A 26,450-nucleotide genomic window follows, 5' to 3' on the forward strand; every position below is an offset into this window, starting at 1 on the left:
AATCATACTATGGTTTTGTAAGAAAATGTCCTTGTCCTTTGTGAAAAGTTGAGGCATTTAGAAATCAAGAGACATGGTGTCTACAATGACTCTCAATGGTTCAGTTATTTTCACACACATACAGAGACAGAGAATGATAAACAAATGTGGCCAAATGTTAACAATTGGTGAATTGTTCTTCAAAGAGTTCTTTGAATACTTCTTGAAACTCTTTCATAAGCTGGATATTATTTCAAAATAAAAAGTCAAAAAACTTAAAACCTCCAATGACTATGCATTCAGAGTAACAAAGTCCTTATAATGGCCTACAGGACTGTACAATCTGGCCTCCTGTTAAGTCTCTAATACCATCTGCTACCAAACTCCTGCTGTCTTGCTCCGTTCCATCCCCCCAGCTTCCTTACTGTTTGTTCTTGAACAAGCAAGCAAGTTCTCGTCTTACAAACTCTGCTTCCTGTCTCCTTTGCCTGGAATACTTTTCCTACAGATACTGACGTGGGTCACAAAGAGAAGCCTAATCTCTGTATTAAAAATTGGAACTTCCCTTCCCCAAATACCTTTGTGTGTCCTGTTTTATTTTTCTCCATAGACCTTATTACCACCTTATATATTATAAATTTTATGTATTTATCACTTCTCTTTCCTCACTAAAATATAAGTTCCATTAAAGGAAGGATTTTTCCCTATTTTGTCCACCACTGTCTAGCCCCTGGAACAATGCCTGGCCCACAGTAGGCTCTCAATAAATATATACTGAATGAATGAATTTTACATTACTTGTCTGGCTCATTTAAAAAAACATGTTTCCTTCTGACCTACTTTATTCTTTTGCTCACATCTGCTGCTCACATTCACTTAATTTCTCATTTATAAAAACAATTCAGTTGTAACAAATAAACAGAAAGAAGCAACACATTCTCATTTTCTCAAATACCCTTTTTCAAATATATAAAGGTTCATCGCTTAAGAATCCTCAATTTTACTGTCAGGCTGCAGAACAGGCAGGAACAACTCTGCAGAATGATACAGCAGCACTGATGGAAAGTCAGCATCCTGTGACCATCGCCTCCTGGCCCCCTTTTCAACATCAATCAGAAGGGACACTGGGAGGCAGGTGTTCCCCTCCCAGACTGAAGTGCCCAGTAAGAGGCTACGATAAAAGCCAATGAAAAATGGTACCCATCTCGTGTTCCATTGGTTAGCCATCCACCACGTACCTGCAAAACATCTAGGTTTTGCTCAAACTGTAAAGCCCTTGCCCTTTACAGTCAGCCCCACTGTATCTGATATGGAGAGAAGGGAGGTCCTCCCAGGGAGAGAGCACTAGTAAACACTGACTTACGCTGCGAGTAGAGCAGGATTTGAAACTCCAGAAGAGCACAGGTAAAAAGCTGAAACACATTCTCCACCCCAAGCAGTTCAAAGACCTCTTTGACAGGAAAGTCAAATAGGGGAAGTTCATTGGTACTTGGTCTCTGGCAGATTATTGGCCCATAGACCCCGGAAAACTTCAAGGACCGGCCGGGCGGTGGGAGTGGCACCTCGTAGAGGACATTGTAGATGTAGCTCTCAAGGGGCAGCGGAGGGGGCTGAGGTGAAGTGACCGCCTGGTGAAGCTGTTCCAGCACACTCCGACACGCTTTCATGAAGGACATGGGCGTGATGAGGCAGATGCACTTGGAGACATACAGCGTGTCCCGGCTAATGTCGTAGGAGTTGAAGCGCTGCAGCTTGGTCCCAGGAGTGCCTTCCCCATCCTCCATGCCACTGTGGTCTCGGCCCTCCGCAGGGAGAGCACGTAGGACATCATACTCAGCATTATGCATGTGGTAGAGTGTCTGCATGGCACTGCAGATCTGCTTGCTAGTCACTTCCTCATAAAATGTGAGGGCAAACCCAAATGTCCGAGAGCCATCCTCCCTTGTGATAATAAAGGCATGGAACTGGGGCTCCCTGGGATCGGCCTGGGTCTTAAATGCCAGCCCTTTGGGCATGCATAGCTGTAAAAGACAAGGAAACAAGTGGTGAGAATACTCACTGCTGGCCTCTTTTCAGAACACCACTGCTCTTTATTTGCTTACAGGACATCTACTGTGAGGGATGTTTGGGATATCAACATCAACACAGCAAAATATGTGCCCTAAAGATCTCCCATTCGAGACACGCAGCAAATAAAATGATGATGCAGTTACCAGGGCTATACAGAAGGAAATACAAAGTACTAGGGGAACGAAAAACAAACAACTCAGAAAAGGCTTCACAGATGAGGTTATGTTCACCAGGTAGCCAAGGGAAAGAATGGCATTTGAAGGGCTGAAAGAAAATGCACAAAGATAAGGAGGTAAAAGAAAGCTTGCAGAATTTAGGTAGGTGGCAGAGCATGACAGCATGTATTGAGAGATGATGCTAGAAATATATCTAAAAACCAGATACATGCAACTTTGTATCTAAAAATAAAGTTTTAGACTCTATAAGCTCATAAAATTTGTCATCAATAAAACCACTGTTCATAGAAAAAAAAAAAGGTGCTCATTTCATTCAAAGCAAAGAGATGACATAATCAGGATAAAGATGTACTTTTTCCACTTGAACTCAGGTGAGTTACATACAGAAAGTTGGACAGCTAATTAAATTGACCTGAATCAATCAGTCGCCGTTTTTGTTTTACACAAACCTGGATATACAAGTGAACTACCAGTAGCGTGGGTTAACAAATACAAGGACCTACATTATGTTATACCCATCAGCCCTGAACTTGACTTCCCAAAGTCGGGGTGTTTCTAGAATACAGGATGTTAAAATGAAATAAGCACTGGACTAGGCATCAAAAAACGTGAGGCTCTCTAAGACTCAGTTCTCTCATCTGTGAAATAAAGATAATATATTATAATAGTTTACTCTGCCTACTTCACAGGGTTATTACATGCATCATACAAGATCATCCTCTAAAAACTATAAAAAGCTATTAAAAATTAATAGAGGCAGTACAAAGATGTGGCTAAGAGCCGAGCCCTGGAACCAGAATAAAGTGTTCAAACTCCAGCTCAACTGCTTCTTAGCCATGTGACCTTGAACACATTACTTAACCTCTTTGGATCTTAGTTTCCTCATTTGTAAAATATATATGTCTGTGTTTGTATGTGTATTTATTTAATATTATCTACATAAGGAGTATTTTAAGGAGTATTGTGAGGATTAAATGAGTTAATTCATGTAAAATGCTTATCACCGTTCCCAGCGTAAGGTGAATGAATCATCAATAAAAGTTAGCTTTTTCATAGTAGTATTTTTCTACATGTCCTATCTAAAATTACGATGAAACAAAAATACCAATTTCTGTCATACCACTCACATACAATGCAGACTGAGAAAACTGCTTTAAACTTCACTTTTCATGTAAACTCAATGCTATAAGTAACCAATAGCTCAGTACCACAAAAACAAGTTCACTAACCCATTACTATGTATTTGTCTGACACAACAGAAACACACTGTGACTTTTAGTATTGATATACATACTCCAAATTATTTGATATAGTGATCAAAATGCAGTATCATGAACAATATGCACACAACCCCTTTTTTTAAAATTTACTCTGTAAATTCTCATGTTTGTAGCTACAAATACTAACCATTCCCACTGCATCTTGGTCAAAGGGATTCCATTCTACATTCTCAGGGTATCGTGCAAGGACCTTAGACTTGAATGTTCGTCTCAATGGTGTCTGCTCAAAATTTTCTCCTGCAAGAAAAAGAATGAAGTAAATCACCTTCACGAAGTCCCTTGAAATCACAGGGTTTTGAATGTCTGAGCTTGGTATTCCAGCAAGGCACAGAAATGAAGGCCAAGCAAGGTGCAGAAATGCCAACCGTCTAAGAACAGGAAAGGCATTAAAGTTATTAGGTAAGTAGGAAGCTGAAAAGTGTAGCATGGTTAATACAGGACACCACCAGCTATTGTTCTTTTCATTAACATGAAAATGATTACTACAAACCCAACGGTTAATCTTCTTGGGAGAGAGGGGAGAAAGCACAAGGAATGATAAAGGATTATATTCATCTTTTTTTTTCCTGAAAGCAACATTTAGGTTGCTTAAAGTCAACTGGTAACAGCATAGAAGCATAAATGATTTTAAATTCAGAATCAAGTGTGCATTCCTATGATCTCTGAAAAAATACAAAGGGTCTAAAAGATTCAAGAACAGCAAGAAAGCAGATTTCAGGGTAAATCTAAAAAGCTATTTTGCCAATTCTGAATCATTTGAAATTTCTGACATTCTCCTTTGTTTTCCCCTTCCTTCCTCCTAAAAATATTAGAACATACTGAAATAAAAGCATTAAAGTGAAAAGAGGAAGAACCAAAGAACCTAACACCTAGAAGGATACAAATGCGAAAAATCTACAAGTCAAAAAAGGTACAAGAAAGTTGGAAGGTCAAAGGGTACAAAATGCCACTGAAGAGACATATATGTAAGAGCCACTAGAAAGCTTTGGATATTCTCAATTTTGTTTTGTTTTTACCTTCAGTTGTACTGGAAATGAAAGATCTGGCACCGTCCCTGGCTTTAGAAGCCTGTATGTACTGGCATAATGCTATATGACAAATGAAATAACAGAGTATTACAATAAAGCAGTATGATTCAAACTTTTTGACCATGACTCCAGTATGAAACAAATTTTTCATCATGAAGCAATAAACACACAGTATGTACTCATATATATAAATTTACCCAAAACAAAAATTTCACAAAATAATACTTACCCTCACTATGGGATGCTCTCTCATAATTTTTACTCTATACCATTAAAACCAAATATGCTAATTGCAGACCTACTAATGGTCACAATTCAGTTTGAAAAGCATTACAATACAGTATAATGGGATGACAACCTCAACAGACATCAAATTACTATAAAGTCACTAGTGCTTTGTCCAAAAGTATGCTGCCCCAAATACTGCTTTTCCAAAGGGGTTACAGAGTGGGGGACAAAATTAAGTGTTCCCAAATATGTCAAGCAAATAAATTTAGCAGTAGTCATAGAAAAATATGTAGAAAACATGATCAAGGACAATTCAATTGAATTCTATAATAGGTCTATAGAACTGAATTCTATAATAGGTAAATAGGTAACTAAGTAATCATGTTACACACGGGCCTAAGTACTGGGGGGACAGAGATGATCAGATGTAGCACCTGTCCTCAAGGCCCGTACTGTCAGATGTACAGGAAAACAAACATACACAAATAACCCTTTCATAGGAAAGTTATTATCAGGGAGGGTCCAGAGCTTGTCTATTTGGTCTAACCATTCAGAGCAACTTGTACAGGGTCCTGTTCATGTGCTCCAGTTGACAGAATAAATTCTGTGCCAACTAGTTTTTCTAAGTTGGTTTGAAACCCAAAAGGGCTGGTGATTACTAAGGAAGATGTATTCTTCACAACACAGAACTGGGGTGAACCTAAAATCAGATAGTTCTTCCCTCTAAATCATCCCAGAGGCATTGCAAAAGTTTCTTAAAAAGATTCGGTAATAATTCTAAGCCACCTGGTCCAGAAACTAATAACAATTCCAGTCCGAAAGTTACTGCTTTTGTAACTAAACCTTCACTTCCATTTTCTCTCAGGTTTTGCCTGTCACCATCAGAGGCCCACTTAATCATAATTTTCAACTTATGACAAAGATGCAACCTACTTTCTGTTGGTAAAGCAAGTACCACAATTTCAATTCCTCTCATTTCCTGATCCCTTCTTCAAAACTGATTTTTCTGAAACTCTTTTCCAGCAAATTTCAACTCTCAAAATACATTTGGTAAATCTTCACTGAAGAAGACTGGCAAAATCAGCAGGCAGCTGGTACCAGCGGTAGCAACAAAGGTCTACAGCTATGCAGAGCTGGCATCAGAGTCTGCAGTCACACCTGCCAGAGCCCATCCAAGGCAAGCCTGCACTTACAGTACAAAGTAATGAAACAGCAAGCAGACGACATAATGATCTTAGTCTATAGTCTGAGATTCTCAGAATGTATTTTTAAACTGCATTCAGTTCTAAGAAAAGATAAGGATTTCTTCCTGTTAAGCTTCTTTTGTCAGTTTGCACATTTCTCCATTACTAGACTAGAAAATCCCCTCAGTAAAAACCACGAAATATGTGAATATACAGTAAGTCCTCACTTAACATCATCAACAGGTTCTTGGAAATTGGACTTTAAGCAAAAAGACATATAACAAAACCAATTTTACCACAGGCTAATTGATACAAACTAGAGTTAAGTTCCTACAGTATATTCCTGGTCACAAAAACATCACCAAACTTCTAAATAAAGACCCAAAACATTTCTAATATTAAACATTGAAACAAATGTGAGTTACACAACATTTAAAAAAGATTTAAAAACAAGTGAGAGAATTCTTTTCCAAGCAGCTTATTCTGGTTCAGGGTCACTGGTGGCTGGAGTGGGTCGTATCTCACAACATAGGGCAGGACCCACTGTGGACAGGACCCTTCCATCACAGGGCACATCACACCCACACCCACGGCCACTGGGACACTGTAAACACACAAATTCACCAAACATGCACATGTTTGGGATGTGGGAAGAAACTGAAGTGCCCAGAGAAAACCCCTGCAGACATGGAAAGAACATGCCAACTCCACAAAAGTCCCAAATCAATTGTTTTTCCTCATCAGTGTTATAACAAAACGACATTGGACAAAATGACATTATTCGAGGGCAGGCTGTATACGGGAATGTGTGCAGTTACCACCGTCCCATATAAAAGCCTTTAAAGATATTTTCCTAAGGTGGCTATGGGTGCCCCCTAGACATGCTGAGCTCCAGAAGGACAGAGCAGGGAGGTGGGGCCAGTGAGAGGAGGCCCTGAGGGGCTGTGTGGGGTGTGGACAGAGGGGCGGGAGGGCAGACGTCCTCCCCATCACCGCCTCTCCACCTCCTAAAGAAGTCTTGTTAAACAGTCAGGCTCTGAGTAAAGGCCCCCCCAGACGGTGCCATCTTAGACAAAGCCCTCTGTGTAACAGACCGACCAGCAGCAGGAGCACAGCAGTTTCACTGTGGGGGAGAAGGGGGTGTACAAAGAAGAGTTATGAGGGCCCTGAGAACAAATCGTGTTCATTACAGCAACCCTATAAAGTGTCAGAAAAATAACAGAGGGAAGCGATTCACATACCTAAGATTTTTTTATTAAAAAACAATTCCAATTTTCATCATTTACTGCGGGCTGAGTTTTGAGAATCAGTGGAGACTTAATGCCGCAGGAACACCAACATGGCCCCACCTCCTGAAACCTATACATGTGGCACAGGCTGATCCCCAATTATTCAGACCTTTGCAAATTCAAACAATATTAGGAATATGACATCATAACCACAACTGTCCTAGAAACAACTAATTATTTGCCCAACACATACAGAGTACACAAACATCAGCAGGTCTGGACATCAGAACTAAGGCCCGTTTCTAACAGCTGCTGATAAATGAGTCAACTAGGTGTTGGTCTACCTTTGTGAATCTGCCACCATGAAAATACAGATAAATCACACCAGAGTTTTTTTAAAGCCAGCATGCCTTACTTACAAAGACTTCCAATAGATTCTCTAGTTGCTTGTTCTGCTTTAACCAAGCCAGAAACAAACTGGTATTTGTATTACTATTAGCCTATTGCTTCTAGTTTGATTCGAATAACTCTAAGTGAGGGAAGCTTATGCTGAGACGCCTCAAAGGAACCCCTAAACTCTCTGAAATGATTTACAAAATTTTGTATAAAGATATGTGCATTTTTCTGGGGAGAGAAGACAATTTTCATCAGAGTCTCAAAGGGTCCCGTGACCCAAGAAGGTTGGAAACCACAGTTCCACAAGTTTCTTCTAAATTGGGCAGGAAACATTTTGACCACTTCAGATTAACCTAAATGAGCAGGTTTTCATACAGTCTGAAATAAAACAGATGTGCTACTAAATAACCATTTTCTAGGTTGATGCTAACCCCAATTAGGACATTATTTTCTCAATTTCTATCATAAGAATCGTATGTTGATTGGATACAAAATTTTCTCCCTTTAAACATACACATGTTTAATTTTCTCCCTTTAAACATACACATTTAAAAAAAAGAAAAGGAGAAAAAATCATATCCTCAAAACTTCTATCTGAAGTAATCTGAAAGGTCATCAGAAAATGTTGACCCAAATCTCAAAGTTGCACATTTACAGCAAATGTATTACATTTGTGAGAAACAATGACAATTTGAAATGACAGAGCAGATATGATAGAACATGTCCCAAACAGCTACCTGAGAAAGACCCAATACAGTCAAATCTCAACCTGGTTTATATTGAACTATACAAAGCTTCTCCAGAGCATGTTAGCTTAGATTCAAGCAACATAAAAGTAACCATGATTTCCTACGAAACTGTTTACGAGACACATCTGTTATACCTATATCTTGGACTAAATCTACCAAATAAATGGGGTATTTCAATTTCTAATCCTATCAGTAATTAGAGTTGAGATACACTTAAGGAGCTTTACATAAATTTTAAAAAAAGAACTACAGGCATATTTATATCTGGCCTCTTAGAGGAAATGGGGAGGATAACATATTTATCTGTGAAACTACCTCTGAAAAAATTTGACTTTGTCAACAAAATAATTTTTACTAGTATGATGGGGGTTTTGCTTCCAGTCATGGCAAAGTAACTCCGATAAGACCAACTGTCTTTCACATAACTATGAACTCTGGACAAAATATAAAAAACAGCTACATGAAGGTACTGGAGAACGAAAAGCAGGCAGGTTCCAAAGGGGGAAGGAGGGTCAACAGCTGGAAGAAGGAATGACATGGTTTCCCCTTCTCCATGGCTTTTGGCCAGGCAAGTGTCAGTCGTGCCATGAGAGGCACTAAAATTCGGATAAAAGCCCGGAAGTCTTTCTAGCTTGACGAACCAGAGAACAGACTATATAAGGCAACCACTGAAGCTGGCAAGTGAGAGAGAGAAATTCCAGAGAAGTCAGAAAGGAGGTATCCCAAAACATGGATAAACTCTGCTGAAATCTCTGGATGATCTCTGAACCATGCACTCATGGAGCAAATCCCAAGCAACCAAGTTAGGGCTAAAAGAACTTAAGTGAGACTAAGCTGCTGCTCACTCCAGGGGAATGGTGTTTAACAAAACAAACAAAATTCAATGCTCTCTGTTGGAAGGTAACAGAATCCAGTGTCTACAACACACCATACTTAATGTCAAGGACACAGTCCAAAACTGCTCAGCATGGGAATGGGAAAACGTGACCCATTCGCAAGAGAAGAATCAATTAACAGAAACCAACCCTGAGTTGACCCAAATATTGGAATTAGCAGACAAGGATTTTAAAACAGCTACATCATAATGAATGAAAAAACAGTAGATCTCAACAGAGAAATAGACACTGTACTTCAGTGGACGGGCTTAACAGCAGATTGGAGCTGCAAAGAGGTACTGAACTTAAAAATAAATCTACAAAAATTATCCAATCTGAAATGGAGAGAGAAAAAATTAGAAATATGGGGGGTGGGGAGAGGAGTAGATCTGAGAGATCTGTGGGATAACAAGTCTAACATACATATAATTGGAGCCCTGGAAAGACAGAAGAGCAAATGAGATAGAAAACAGAAAATGTTCCCAAATTTGGTAAAAGATATTGTGAAATAATAGAATATATATACACCTGTCCCCAGTTCCTGGCACAGAGCTCCTGAAACCCTTCTAGTTTCCTAAATGATAAAAACACCAAGAGCATCTCTCATTCTAATACTTGTCTTTGACCTCATTCCTGACACAAGAATCCTGAAACCCTTGTAAATTCCTAAGTGATAAGAGCACTCGGAGCATCTTGTGTTCTATTGAGGTGACTCTGAGCGCTCTCTTGGATGGCTCCTGGAAGGGGGCTGGTCACCAGAAAGACCAAACCATGATTAGAAGCATGGACTTTTCAGCCCCACCTCGCCTTCTCCACAGAGGGAAGGGGACTAGAAACAGTTAATAATTGACGGTGCCTTCATGAAGCCTCCATACAATCCCAATAGGATAGGATTCAGAGAGCTTCCAGGTGGGCAAACACACCCACACTAAGAGGGGGACGCACCTCAATTATGCAAGGTCAGAAGCTCCTGTACTCAGGACCCTCCCAGACCTTGCCTATGTAGCTCTTCATCTGGCTGTTCATCTGTACCCTTTATCTTATCCTTTAATAAACTGGGAAACATAAGTAAATGTTTCTCTGAGTTCTGTGAGCCACTCTAACAAATTCATCAAACCCAAGGAGGAGGTCTTTGGAACCTCTGATCTATAGCCAGTTGGTCAGAAGCAAAGGTGATGGATAACCTGGGCTTGCAACTGGTGTTTGAAGTGAGAGGCGGGGGGCAGTCTTGGGGGACTCAACCCTTATCCTGTGGGATCTAACGCTATCTCCAGGTAGATAGTGTCAGACTGAGTTAAATTGTAGGACATCCAGCTGGTGTCCAGAGAATTGCCTGTTATGGGGAAAAACCTCCACACATTTGGAGACCAGAACTGTCAGAAGTTAAATGTTCTGTGTAATAGTAAAGGAGATACACAGTAGAGAAACACAGTAGGGAAGAACTGGGTTTTTCCCTACACAAAAAGGAAAAGAAAACTGTGTTTTTCCTTTTCAGATATAAATTTACAGATTCAAGAAGCTCAATAGATCCCAAGCCGGATAAATACCAAAAAAACATACACATAGGCACATCATAGCCAAACTTTTAGGGGAAAAGGGAGCGGGGGAGAAAAGAAAAATTTTAAAGAAAAAATCTTGAAAAAAGCCAGAGAAAAAGGATACATTACTTTAAGGAGGAAAGAAAAAAAACAGATTGAAGTTACCACTGCCTTCTCATCAGAAACAAGGGAATTTACAAGACATGGAACAACACCTTACAAAGTACTGAAAGAAAAAAAAAAAAACCCTGTCAACCTAGAATTCTATAAACAGAAAAAGAATCCTTCAAAAATGAAAAGGCAAAATAAAAACATTTCCAAGTAAAACAAAACTAAGAGAATTCACTGCCTGCAGACCTGCACGACAAGAGTAAGAAAAGCCCATCCCAATAAATTACATACTGTCTGATTCCATTTATGTAACATTCTTGAAATGACAATATTGTAGACATGAAGACTGATGGCTGCCAGCGGTCATTGGGTAGGGGTGCCTATGAAAAGGTGACCCCAGGAATCCTTGTGATGATGGAACTGTTGTGTATCTTTACGGTGTCAGCGTCAATCTCCTGGTAGCGATAATGTACTCTAGCTCTGCAAGATGTCACCCCTGGGGAAACCGGAAAGGGGGTACAGGGGCATCTCTCTGTATTGTTTCTTACAACTGTATAAGAATCTACAATTATCTGAAATCCAAAGTTTAATATTTTTAAAAACACATTTTTAAATTAAATAAAAAGTTTTAAATGTGTTTAACAAGATGTCAAGGTTTTATAGCAGAGGCTGTAGCACTCAGAGCTACACTATGCACAGGACTCTGACAGCAGCTGAGCGTCCCTCTCTCCAGTCCCCGTACCCCAGCGTCACACCCACGGCCTCACCTCACCCCACCAACACCAATCTTATAATCTTAAGTCACATCGCCTACAGCTAGAGCAACGGAATTCCCTTCCTCTGGGAATGGACACAAGCAGGTCATTACACTAACCTTTTCATATTGATTGGCATTCTGGGATATCCTAGAATTGATCCCGTTGGTGACACAAGTCGCCAATCAGTGTCACTCATGCTACAATTAGTTTACTTCCTGCACTAAAAAATGTCACTGTATCTTTCCTATTACCAACACTCCTGAAGCAGACTGCCCGTCACAATAGTTATTACCACCAACTTTGCACTTCTATTTTTGGTGTACGTTGAACAACCAACTTGTAGTTTTGCCTTAAACTCACTTGCTGCCCCAGCATTTCAACTTTCTTTGCCTTCCAGATAATTTCTGAGCCCCTGTACAAATCAGAGGTCATCTTTGACTGACAGTGTAGTAAGAGAAGGGAATGCACATTTCTTTTATTAGTATTTTTTTCAGTTACAGCTGACATTCAGTATTATTTTATATTAGTTTCAGGTGTACAGCATAGTGGTCAGACACTTACATAATTTATGCAGCAATTCCCCGCATCAGCCTAGTACCCACCTGCCACTATACAGTTGTTGTAACACTATTGGCTCTATTCTCCATGCTGTACTTTACATCCCTGTGACTATTTTGTAACTACCAATTCTAGTGCTTAACCCCGTCACGTTTTTCACTCATCTCCCCAACCCCTCTCCCCTCTGGCAACCATCAGTTTGTTCTCTGTATCTATGAGTCTGTTTCTGTTTTGTTTGTTCATTTATTTTGTTCTTTACATTTCTAACTACATGAGAATTAACCTTGCTGTTACTTTTGGGTGACTACTTCATTATTACCAGCACTTTTTAAATAGAGACATTTCTGACACAGTAAGGCTAGCAGAGTTTTGGTAACTACAAAAAAACCATCTAACACTACTCTCCACTCATCGCTCTCCCTCACTTCTACATATGAGATTGAAGTAAATGTACAACTTCTGCAGCATAAAGTGAAGAAAAAAATTGCTCTTTGAAGAGACAGCCTATACTTTGGCCCCACATCACTAGTTGACTGTGGGGCTCTGGAATCAGACACCCACAAATCCCCAGAATGCAGGCAGTGAGCTGCCCCAACCTTGGACGGGCCACAGGCCTCTTTAAGGCATTAACTAACCCAGGAAAGCTGCTCACCATGCTTTTCAATGGAAGAGCATTAGAAATCATGTTACCACTCTGTTTTCCCCCTTGAGGCAGATTTGATCACTTTCTTTCTCAACATATTTTCTTTGTCAGATAGCATTAGATTTGTATATATGGCCATTACTTTTATTGATAATCTGCCTCCTGCCTTGACATCTTTCAGGCACCACACCTAACCAACTCATGCACCTAGTAATTCTAGAATGTACCCAGTTTTAACAAGAGACTGGGGTTTGAGAACCTATCCGGATATGCTCCAAACGATAGCTAGGACAGAATGTTGGTAGCAAGGTGTCAAGTGTAGATATTGACTCCCTTTCAGCCTATTTGAATACCCTGCAGAGCACACATCTGTCAAGCTAACACCTAAGTGCTGGCAAGGATGTGGTGAAAAGGAAACCCTCATACACTGTTGGTAATAATGTAAATTAGTCCAACCACTAAGGAGAACAATATGGAGGTTCCTAAACAAGTTAAAAATAGGTCCGACATCTTTGCAAGGCTGCACTTGTAGCCGCTGCTGTCTGCACTTCGCCATGCCGCCCAAGGACGACAAGAAGAAAGATGCTGGAAAGTCGGCAAGGAAGACAAAGACCCAGTGAACAAATCTGGAGGTGAAAAAGAAGAAGTCCAAAGGCAAAGTTCAGGAAAGCTCAACAACCTCGTCTTGTGTGACAAAGCGACATATGACAAACCCTGTAAGGAAGTTCCCAACTATAATATAAGCTTATAACCCCAGCTGTTGTCTCTGAGACTGGAGACCCGCGGTTCCTTGGCCAGGGCAGCTCTCATGAGCTCCTTAGGAAAGGACTTACTAAATTAGTTTCAAAGTTTAAGGGGACAAACTTGTACTGAGTAGTAAATAAGCCATAGAGATCTAATTCACAGTATAATAAATATAGATATAGATAATACTATACTATAAAGATGTAACATGATAAATATTGCTTCAGTGGCAATCATATTACAATATATAAATGTACCAAAGTAACACGCTGTACACCTTAATCTTATAAAATTTAACATGCCAAACTTATCAAATAAAAATATGCTAATGGAAAAAAACACATACCAAAAGGAAGGGAAGAAGGAGTGAACTCTTAAAAATAAGTGAGAAAGCCTAGAATTCCAGGCCTAGTACAATCAAGACTTATGTAAATCATTTTTATCTTCATGGGCTCCAGTTTCTCCACCTTCATATAAGCTCCCCAGTTTCACCCCCCCACCATCCCTTCTCCCTCTTTACATTACCCCTACTAACTCACTTGTAGTTCTTCCAATATGGCATGCTTTTTCATGCCTTCATTCTTTTGTAGATGCTATTCTCTGCCTAGAATGAATTTCATACCCTTCTTTGCCTATTAGCCAATCTACAATTATTCAAGTGAGTGCTATCAAAATCTATGGTATTCCAACAATGTTGCCATTTCTCCTCCAAATTCTTCTGGGACTCTTCTGTGGGAGCTATTGTTAGAGCGATTTACTGGTCATAAAACAAATCTGCTCCTTTGATTGTAGTTCATGACAGGAGTTTTCATTTCCTTTACTAGCTCCTAGAACTGACATCAGTACTCTATGTGTGGTAACTGATAACTAACATCATTTAAAACAGGACTATCCACTCTTTGTTTTTGTTTTACAGTAGCTCTATTAATGCAAGCTAAAAATCACAACTTTTTGTCAACTAAAGCACACTTTTGCCGTAAAGCAAACATGCAGCCAACTAAATGCCTTACATTTTAGTGTTGCTATTAAGTCACATCTCCTTTCTATACTTCTACTTTTGCAGCACCTATTTCACCACACAATTCAAATCTCTCTCTTATCCCCAGGTATATCCTAACCATTCCCATCAAAACATTCCTGAATACAAAAATGGCAGCTGACAGTATTCTCTTCTCCCAGTCTACTCTAATAAAAAGAAGGTGGTCAGTCTGACCTAACAGATTCTTAGTGGGTCCACGTTGGCTCTTAATAATCAAAGTTTCATGTTCAATAACCATATCCTTAAACCATTCTAGATTTTGACTAGGAATACGTCCAGCTCTTACTTTCTCAGTGTTGAAAATGTCTTTTTGTGGTAACTCCATGATTCCTTAGTTTACTGACAGTGAGCAAACAATCTTATCCCAAAATTCTTTCAGAACTCTGGGCGGTAATTTGTCACGGTCAGGAGACTGGAATTTATTCTGAGATTAAATGCTCCTATATAAATGCTTAATGATCTCAGGTTTCAGTCTCCTCTTACCAGTTCTATCCTTTATAATTTATAGATAATTTTCATAACAATGAGAGGGAAGCTTCTGGGGCCATTTTACTCTTGGAGATATTTGAAAAATGTGGTTATTTGGGATTCCACACTTAAGAGTATCACCAGTATAAAATACCCTCTTGAAGAAATATTTAGCAAAATGAAAGTTTCTGCTGGGGTTATTTTTGTTGTTGCTGTTCTTCGAAACCAACCCATAAAATTGCTAGAGGAAGCAAAGATGCTACCTATAACAGTTCTTACCACAGCAGCAAAAACCGAACTAGCCAATCTATTACAAAATGAGGCTAAAGAAGGATTTGGAAAATGAACACACCTCTGCTACCATAAAGAAAGAAAATGTGCCAAGCCAAAATTTAAATTCTTCCTAAAGGTGAAAACATTCCCACAATTCATCACCATATCAGCCCACAAATAGCTACTTATGTGCAAGACACTTAATCAAAACAATTCACCCAGAACCTCACATCATACATCCTCTCAACAAATCAAGGCTATAAATATAAGCAGTCAAAGTAATGTTTTCTCCTCTTGGCCACCGTGGAACTGAGACCTTGTCTACCCATAATCAGCATTCTGCTACATTACTACATTATTCCATTCTCAGCTGAGTTCCTATTACGGGGTCTGATATTAAGTTTGTGAACTCATCCTAGAAAAAGTGCTACATACTTCATTGCTGAATATCATTAGGGTCACCTTCGAAGTACTCCCCCTGGGAAGCTGTGCACCGACACTAGTGCCTAGTCCACCCTTTAAAGCAGTTTTGGAACTCTTTTTCTGGAATGGCCATCAGAGCTGTCATCATATTATCCTTGATGTCCTGAACGTCATCCAAATGTCTTCCTTTCCTTTCAATTTTTCCTTTATCTTCAGGTAAAGAAAGAAGTCACTGGGGGCCAGATCAGGTGAGTAGGGAGGGTGTTCCAATACAGTTATTTGTTTACTGGCTAAAAACTCCCCCACAGACAGTGCCGTGTGAGCTGGTGCATTGTCGTGATGCAAGAGCCACAAATTGTGGGCGAAAAGTTAAGGTCGTCTAACTTTCTCACGCAGCCTTTTCAGCACTTCCAAATAGTAAACCTGGTTAACTGTTTGCCCACTTGGTACAAATTCATAATGAATAATCCCTCTATATCAAAAAAGGTTAGCAACAACGTTACAATAAGTTCACAAACTTAATTGTCCCATCTCAGATGTACTCATACGTAGCTCTATGCTGAGTATTATAGAGACATTAAAATTTATCACTTAAAACTAACCCCTCCTGAAATTCATGAACACATCTGATAAACCTGTATCTCTTGCTCAAGTTGGACAGGCCTCCCAAATCTGCAGGGGCCTCTCATTCAGATGAAGCAAGGAAGGCACTACAGTATATCCTGTGGAACACACTCTACAGTGGAAGAAACAGGACTTTAAACACAGGCAAATCTAGATTCAAATACTAGTTCCACGTCTTGTTGAATTTTAAGTAACCTGCTCAAGGTCTGTGCTCCTTCTATAAATCTCAGTTTGCTCATCTGTAACATGGGGATAATAATACCTATTTCATAGGCCTATTGAGTAGACTAATTGAGTTAACATATGTAAAGCATATGGGACACACTTGAAAGGAGCACAACAGGTACTCAACAAATATTAGCTTTTTTCCTCCCAAAAGGACAGCTATACATGGCAAGAGTCACCTCTAAATCTTTAACCATGAAAATAAGACACAAAAATGCCCTGGAAATTCCAAAATGCTTCCCAAGAAGGAAGCCTCTATTTCATGAAAGTGACAACACCCACCGCTTCAGAGAATGCATACCAAAGCAGAGCCCAGGGCAGCAAAAGTGGCTGTATCCAGAACGGTGACACGTCCCTTAGTCCAAGTTTCAAACCACAGCTTATAAAACAGGACCACCCAACAGCCTCTTCCTCCCCAGATCACACAGGAGATTTAAGCATCTAGGAGCCTCCAGCCAGGTTACCCTCAAAAACAAAAGAAATTTTTTTTTATCCTTAAGACTTTTTATAGTAATATTTTTTGTTTTTACAGAGTTTCCTCACCACTAAAATTTTACCAATTGGTACTAAATCAAAGCACAAAGACTAGCATTTGTTTTACTAACTGTGTATTAAAAGCACTGTCTTGGTCATATCAAAAGCCTTGTTGTACTTCAGGCCCAGCTGTGAGCGCAATGGAAATGTTTCTCTTTTACTTTGCAGAATGCTGAAAAATGGCACATACACACACAAAAGAAGGTGGTGGAACGTTTTTCAGGCAGTACAAAGTGTTATAGCATAGTGTTTAAGAGAACAAGCTCTGGGATTGCAGATCTAAGTGTGAAAGGCGAAACAAGAAAGCCTTTAGGAAGAAACACAGAACACTTTTGTGACCCTGCAATAACAAAGATGTCTTAAACAGAACACAAAATGCACTAAACATAAAGAAAATTAATAACTTGAACTATATTATCACTAAAAGTTTTTGTTCCTCAAAAGTAAGACATCATTAAAAGAATGCAAAAGAGACAGATTACAAGAAGAGATTTTCAATACAAGTAGCTGACAAGACTCACATGTAGAACACGCAAAGGACTTAAATCAATAAACAAACAAAACAAAAAAAGACCACCTGGAAGAAAAATGGCAAGAGAGGATGTACAAATGTCTGATAAACTTTTGAGAGGTGCTCAACTTCATTAGTCATCCAGAAAATACAAATTTAAGTAATGCAGTACCACTCCATAACAACCAGAATGGCTCAAATAAAAAGGAATAAGTCAAGTGTTGGTGAGGTTCGGGAGCAACCTACACTCGCATGGACTGCAGATGAAAATCTAAATTGACACAACCACTGTGGAAAACAGTATGGCAGTAGCTACTAAACCTTAACATACACCTATGACCCAGCAATTCCACTCCTGTGTACATACTCAATAGACCAAAGGACATGTTCACAAAAAAAGGCACATACAAGAATGTTTATAACATGTAACTACTGTTATACTGAAAATCTAGAAACTACCCACATGCCATCAAGAGAATTGAAAAATAAGTTGTAGTATGGAAAACTATAGAGCAGTGAGAATGAATAATCTAAAACTACATGTAATAGTGTGAATGAATCTCTCAGACATAACATTGTGTGACAGAATCCAGAAACAAAAGAGCACACAGTGTACGATTACATTTATATAAAGTCCAAAGACAGGCAAACTAATCTATGCTATTAGAAGTCAGAACAGCGGTTACTTTTGGAGGATGAGAAGGGTAACTGGAAGGGGCACAAGAAGGATTCTGGGGTGCTGGCAACATGAGTGTGCTCAGTTTATGAAAATACATCACAGTGTACACTTTGATATGTGTACTTTACTGTGTACATAGTTAATAAAGTTTAATTTAAAAAAAATAAATGCTAGATTCTGACAGATCTGAGTTTGAATCCCAATCTTTCCACGTAATAGGTGTGTAACTTTAGGCAAGTTATTTAACTGTGTTGTGCCTCAGTTTCCTCATCTACAAAACGGGGCTAGAACTTCCCTCATGTAGATGCTAAAAGGCCCAAATATGATCATGTATGTAGTACTATTACCCTATCTCCATTTCCTAGCAATGTCAAAATTATATAGACAATTATATAGACATATAAGTTAAGTGATGTAAAGAATAAAAATGTCAGCAATAGCACACTTACTGGATACGCAGCATGTGCCAGGGACTGTTCCAAGCCATTTAATGTATTAACTCACTTTATCCCACCACAACCCTATGAAATAGGCTCTATTTCCACTTCAAAGATGAAGAAACTAAAACGAGGAAGTAAATTGCCCAAGGTCACACAAATAGTAAAGGGAGAGTCTGAGTTTCAAGTCCAGGGGACAGATATAACCTTTAGGCTACACTCCTTTACTATCTCTGTAAGGAATCTCAGCTTTAAGGGGAAAAGAATTCATTAATTAAATAAAATTTGTGTATTTTTCCCATAAATCTCTATTTCTCTTACAGTTTGCAGTTTGTATACTGTATCATAGGAAAAACAATCACCCAAGGGTTAACGGACCCCAAATTCAAGTCTCAGCTCTGACACTAACCAGCTATGAGAATAACTCAGACAAGTTACTCAGAACCCTCCCAGCCACACTTTCTTCTCTGTAAAATAAGAGGTTTGAAATTCTAACCAGCTCGTTTCTCTTCTGGGACCTATGCTGCCTATTTGAAAAGAATACAGTATAAATAAGAGGCCTCGAGATCACAGTGATAATTACTGATGACAATGACAACATATCTGACTGCTTCCAACATCACTATGCTGCTAAAGAAATACTTTTATTATAGATAAAGAGTGTTCCACCATAGCAGAAGTTTCATTTCTGTCTGAGTTACATGGCTTCTGTCAAATAAAATGAGACCTAAGTCACTGCTATCCTCACGTCATATGGCATCTGTGAATACCAAGTACAGTAACAGTGGAGAGCACTGGTGGTGTCTCTTTTCTCCTTAACCGTTCTTGGGGGCAACCCCTTCTACCCCTCTGTGTCTTACTCACACTTGAAGAAATCCAAGACCTAATCTTTAGACCCTCTGTAGTGGGTTGAATGTTGGTCCCAAAAAAGATCAGTCCACATGCTAATCCCCAGAACCTTTTTTTAAATCTTATTTGAAAAAGATCTTTACAGATGTAATCAAAGATCTTGAGATCATCCTGGATTAGCTGGGTGGGCCCTAAATCCAATGACAAGTATCCATATAAGACAGAGAAGACACACACAAAGGAGAGGGCAGTGTGAAGTGCGAGTGACGTGGCCAGAAGCCAAGTAATACTGACAGCCACTGAAAGCTGGAAGAGGCAAAGAATTATTCTCCCCTAAAACCTCTGAGGGAGGGAGTGCAGCCGGCTGACACCTTGATTTTGGACTTATGGCCTCCAGAACAGAGAGAAAATAAATTATTAGTGTTTTAAGCGACAGAGTTTTGTAATAATTTGTTGCAACATCTATAGGAAACTAATATACCTCCAAACCACATTTCTTCACCCACCCTACTCCTGTTACAACCTCATCAGCTTTCCTAAGAAAAAAAGATCCATCACTGCCCTTCAAAAGCACCCCAATCTCGAGCCTCCCCATTCTCCCCCAAAAAAAATTAGCAAGAAGAGAAATTATAAAGAGCATACACAGACAAATCTTAATACAAGTAAAAAGGATTAATAAATTGCCTTTAAAAAAATCTACCTTAGTAGTCAAAGAAATACAGATTAAAACATAACGACATCAAAACATAGAAAAGTATTAGCGAGAATGTGGAGAAAGTGAAACCCTCATGTGATATATGATAATGGAAACGTAAAAATGGGGCAGCCACTGTGGAAAACAGTTTGGCATTCTTCAAAATGGTAAACAAAGAGTTACCGTATGACCCAACAATTCCACTCCTGGGTATCCACCCAAACAGGCACTCAAACAAAATCTCGCACATGAATGTTCATTAGCAGCACTATTCACAAAAGAGCCACAAAGTGGAAACCCATATGTCCACTAACTAATGAGTGGACACACAACATGTGGTATAACCATACAATGAAATACTATTCAGCCATAAAAATTAATGAAGTACTAATTTATGCTACAACTTGGGTGAACCTTGAAAACATTAAGTGAAAAAAGGCAGACATAAAAGGCCACATATTGTATGATTCCATTTATATGAAACACCCAGTATAGGCAAATCCAAATAAATAGAAAGCAGATTAGTGGTTGCCAACAGCTGGAAGAGGGGGAAATAGAGAGCGACTGTTTCATGGGTGCAGAATTTCCTTTTGGGAGATGAAAATGTCATATGGGGTGAGGAAAATGCTATGGAACCACATAATGGTGATGGCTGCACATTGTGAAATGTACTAAATGCCACTGAATTATGCATTTTAAAATGGTAAATTTTATGTTATGTGTAATTCACCACCCCCCAAAATACACACACACACACACACACACACACACACACGATTAAATAATGGCAAACTAAGAGTGAGCATAAATTGGTATAGCACTGGGGCGGCTGGATTCGATTCCCACAATGGATTGTCCGTTCAATTCCCACATGGGCCAGTGAGCTGTGCCCTCCACAACTAGATTGAAGACAACGAGCTGCCGCTGAGCTTCCGGAGGGGCGGCTGGTTAGAGTGCCAGCTCTTAACAACAAGGCTGCCAGTTCAATTCCCGCATGGGATGGTGGGCTGTGCCCCCTGCAACTAAATATTGAAAATGACAACTGGACTCGGAGCTGAGCTGCGCCCTCCACAACTAGACTGAAGGTCAACTTGGAACTGATGGGCCCTGGAGAAACACACTGTTCCCTGATATTCCCCAATAAAAATTTTTTAAAAAGTTCATTTAGTTTGACTTAATAATTCCTATTGATATTTATACTAAACCCACAGTTAGACACTCAAAGATTTGTATAAAGTATATATGTTGTAAAATTATTTATAATAAAAAATATAAACCACTCAAAGTGCCAAATAATCATTAAAAAGTTTACAGTTCACCAATACTTTGAAATTAAATAACGAGAATCATGTTTATGAAGAATATTTAATGGCATGAGAAAATACTCAAGACACATTTAATAACATGGGAAAATGATCAACATGTAATAGTAAGTTAAAAAGGCAGGATAGGGCTGGCCCGGTGGCTCAGGCGGTTGGAGCTCCATGCTCCTAACTCTGAAGGCTTCCGGTTCAATTCCCACATGGGCCAGTGGGCTCTCAACCACAAGGCTGCCGGTTAGACTCCTTGAATCCCACAAGGGATGGTGGGCTTTGTCCCCTGCAACTAAGATTGAACACGGCACCTTGAGCTGAGCTGCCGCTGAGCTCCCGGATGGCTCAGGTGGCTCAGTTGGTTCCACAAGGTTGCTGGTTCAACTCATGCAAGGGATGGTGGGCTGCGCCCCTGGCAACTAACAATGGCAAATGGACCTGCAGCTGAACGGCACCCTCCACAACTAAGACTGAAAGGACAACAACTTGACTTGGAAAAAATCCTGGAAGTACACACTGTTCCCCAATAAAGTCCTGTTCCCCTTCCCCAATAAAATCTTAAAAAAAAAAGAAAAGGCAGGATGCAGGGAGCATTTGAGATCTTGCTCCCCAGCATATGTTGTCAATTTGGCTCAAATAAACTCATAAAAATTCAAAAATAAAAAAAAGTAGGATACAAAATTATATTTCTCTTATGATCCCTACTTTATAAATATATATGAGTGTACGATTTTTTCACTGCTAATATTTTTAAGTACTTCCTGATAATCTAAATATTCCTAAGTTTCCACAAATCAATGAGAAAAATATAAAAGACACAATAGATGTATGAATAAACAAAGGACCTGAACAGGTAATTCATAGAAGAAATACGTAAATGTATATGAAGTACATGAAAAGATGCTCAGCCTCACAAATAATTAAATTCAGATTAAAACAGGTATTTTCTTCCTAGGAGACTGGAAATATTTTAGAAATGCAGTAACATTTTATTACAGATATAGAGAAAAAATTGGTAGAATCTTAAAAACTGTTGGTGAGTCTAAACTTTTGAGGAAGGAAATTCGGCCTTCCTCAAATGTATTATTACATCTTAAAATATGCATTAGTCCTTGGACTCGACAAAGTCTACTTTTAGCAATAAATCCTCTAGAATGACTCCCACAAGTGTACAAATATATATACGAGGATATTTGGGGGAGAAAACTGAAATATTCCACATATTCACCAGAAAGATCTTTGTATTGATATTCTTTTAAGATGTTATTTATAAATATATTATAACTTGAAATAAATCCCCTTTTTACTTCAGCTTGTTTGAATGAGTTTCTGCTCCTTGTAATTAACTCTTAACTAGGATCAAAAAAATTTTACAATACTTCATGATATTGAGAAATACTCATGATAGAACATTAAGTGAAAAAAATTGAAACACAAAATTTTTGCATTTCACTTTATCACAATATGTAAAAGTACACACATACACACCCACATATTGTAAAAACTGAGAAGACAACCTGGGTGATGGGTTATACACATGTCAAGCTATATACTTAGGATTTGTGTTTAAGGTGTACAGCAATAAAAATGTTTTTAAATTGGAAGGCACTACATAAAGACATCAAAATGCTAACAGCTTAATTCTGGATAGAAGAATCATGAATGACTTATTTTTGTACCTTTCTATAATTTCTAAGTTTCCTATAAGAAATATGCACTTTATAACTCTAAGTTTCATTTTTAGAGAGAGAAAAATATCATTCCTTACCATGGTTGACCTTCAACCATGTTTTTTCCAACCCTCAGATTCCATAAATTTTACATATATTAAATGAGCATTGAATTAACCAATAAATAAATCAGAGATTATTGTTTTTGTTCAGGGTCACATCCAATGCTAAGCACTTTATACTGAATTTTTCAATATATATATTGAATTTTGTAAGACATACAAAGCTAGAGAACAGAACTTTTTCCCTCTCCTGAACCATTATCTGCTTCTCCCTTAATAAATTGATCCTTTTCTGCAGTTATTGGTTTACATGCCTGACTCCATGGAAGACTAGGAGCCTCTCAAGGACAGCAACTGTATCTCATATCTATGGAAACAAGTGTCCCATGACTAAGCTGTCCTTTCAATACAGAAAGGTAGGTGGTAGAGGGTTATACAGACAGACTTCCAATTCTTGCTATATGATCTAGGTCATGTTGTTTAAATTCTCTGCACTTTAGTTTCCTAATCTGTAAAATGGGGATAAAATGCTATCTGATACCTGGCACTGAAGTGTATTCAATAAACAGTAAGTACCTATTAATTTAATGATCACCTATAAATAACAGGAATGAAGTGCTACTCTAGCCTCACTTTCTTGACTATGTACCCTATGACCTACAGTGCACTCGTGAGTGGGATGGTCCGCTGAGGCTAGCACAAAAATGGGTAGAACTAAGCTAACTGATCCTTTTGGAGACCAACTCAGTGACGTTGGCTTCATTAAATGCATCATACTCACAACCAACCGAGCTAAGCAGCCAACAGAGCTAGATCAGGGACCAACAATCCTCTAGGAACACTAAACAAAACACTAAGCATTCTTCTACAAGATAAAACCACAAATGCTTAAACATCACTTTCCACACAATAGATCTGTAGGGAAAATAATGTGTTTCATACAGATGTGAGAAAGTGGGGGTGGGAGAAGAATATTAGATAATTACTTAGCAAAGAAAGGGATTACATATTGTCAGGACAGACAGAACCTCAGAGTTCAGCAAAGCTGGATGGATATCAGTTTGATAGGTAATACTTCCAAATATTTGTGGGTTTTTTTCCCAACGAGAGATTGTCATCTGAGCCAATAGAAATGGTTAAATAAACTAAAATGAAGGGGAGGGGGGTTCATACAGTGTGAGGGATATAAATGATAAACATCTAAATTTTGCTTTGTCTTGTGCACCTGAAACTAATAAAATTAAAAAAAAAAACTAAAATGAGATTCATTTTTTAAAAAAAGTACAGGTTCATCTAAACTACTATAAAATTTAGCATTATAAATTATAAAATAATCATAATGCAATACAAAATGCCTCTCCCATCATCATCTTACCTCTAAATCTGACTTTGGCCCTCAGCTTTTTGAGTGTGGGAAAACAATCATTGCTATTTTTCTCTTCTACAGACCCCACGTTCTTCACTTACTCAGCACTTAGAAAAGTTGTGGAAGTTTGGCTTAAGTTCTAGTATGTTAAGTATTATGCCTTATATCTGAAGAAAAAATATGGTTACATACAATGCTTTGAAAATCTGAATAGGCAGCCTCTATCTTTTCATAATTAATACAACAAATCTTTATCAAGCAACTATTATATAAAGCACTGTCTTTAATACCTATCTTCATAACTAGGCGAACACATTATTAGAGGGCCATTACTCTAAACTACAAAAACAGAAAGAAAAGGCATCAGAAATGACACAACTAAGAACCGCATCCTTTAGATTCCTGGAAAGCAATTCTAACGTTAAAAAAAAAAAAATGCACGTAATTTGCTTTCAATTGGGTTTACCCACTTATAAAGAAATACCTTTTTTTCATTGCATTTTGCTTTACTGTGCTATACAGATACTGTGTTTTTTACAAATCAAAGGCAAGACCCTCCACCAGCAGAAAATGACTCACTTTATTGTAGTGGTCTGGAACCAAACCCGCAATATCTCTGAGGTAGGTCTGTAAATCATGGTTTATGATGCTTATTTCTAAATAATTTCCTCCTCTGTCTTCCTGCTTTAAAAAAAATCCTGAAAGTTTCTCTGTTGTTTCCTATATCCTTTCATTATAAAGAATATGGTAAACCAGACGTCACAACCAGCCTCCAAACTTCAACCACAAAAGATGTAAACTGCAAGCTATACTGAGCAATTTCTGAGGTTAGCAGGTACAAATCTTTTTTTCAAAGAAAACAGACCTCAGACAAAAAGCATAAAATTTCATGAAACAGTCACCCAAAAAAAGGGAACAAAGGCCTTCGCAGAAACAAAGCCCTAGTAACTATTTGTTCTAAAAAAACCACATTTCCAGAACTGATAAGAGTCGGGAAACAGGAAAAAATATATATAAAAGAACAACCAGTCTTAACTACAATTCAGAACACAAGTGATCTGGCTCCTCTCCTGAGAGAGCTCCTCTACTGCAATGTGGGTTGGGGACCGAAATAAAGAAGCCATACCACAGTTCTACTATTCAATGAGCAAGCCACTGTGTCAGGTTTCCAAAATCTATAACTTAAAAAATAATTATCTCATCAATGGTGAGACAGCAGAGAGAAGACCTGAATTCTAACAGTTCTTTCTACTTGCTGGGTGACACTGGACGAAAAATTGTATTTCAAGTAGGGCTGAAAATTTCTTAAACTGTTTAAATGTACACTGCAAAACTATAAAGTCATTTACAAATATTAATCATTACCATCTGTCAAAAGTGATAGCTGGACCATCTCTGATTTCTAGCTCTGACATTTTTTGATTCTGTGACCAATATAAACGAATGCACACTCATATTATGTTTTGCCAGCTGGGAATAGTTTAGAAATCAAGGAATCCCACACTCACAGAGAAATGAAGCTTCGTTAATAAGAGGAAGCTCTACACAACTTCTCCCTGCTTAGGCCTCTCAGAACTCCAGGAAAACATTTTAGACTAACCCGACTAGTTCAGCTCACATTACAGATGGCCTTGCAAAATTCTGACCTAACTTACCCATCACATAATGAACACCAACAAAAAATTACTAACCTGGCTCTCTCTAACTATGACATGGGACACTATGATAGATCCCATG

The 26,450-nt window shown here is 38.6% G+C and overlaps 1 protein-coding gene across 3 annotated transcripts in view; it reads right to left on the reverse strand.

Moving 5' to 3' along the window:
- DENND5A (DENN domain containing 5A) overlaps window positions 1–26,450 on the reverse strand; it is a 77,056-nt gene that overhangs the window by 44,425 nt on the left and 6,181 nt on the right. For 2 of the 3 annotated variants that reach the window (XM_019728807.2, XM_074335971.1), the window contains exons 2-4: window positions 4,522–4,593; window positions 3,633–3,742; window positions 1,343–2,000 (exon numbers count right to left, since the gene is read on the reverse strand). In XM_019728807.2, the coding sequence (XP_019584366.1) occupies window positions 1,343–2,000; window positions 3,633–3,742; window positions 4,522–4,593 (840 nt within the window). The remainder of the gene's footprint in view (window positions 1–1,342; window positions 2,001–3,632; window positions 3,743–4,521; window positions 4,594–26,450) is intronic. The other variant, XM_019728812.2, reaches the window with a different exon arrangement.

Source organism: Rhinolophus sinicus, linkage group LG06 (assembly GCF_036562045.2).
Source record: "Rhinolophus sinicus isolate RSC01 linkage group LG06, ASM3656204v1, whole genome shotgun sequence".
NCBI lineage: Eukaryota > Metazoa > Chordata > Mammalia > Chiroptera > Rhinolophidae > Rhinolophus > Rhinolophus sinicus.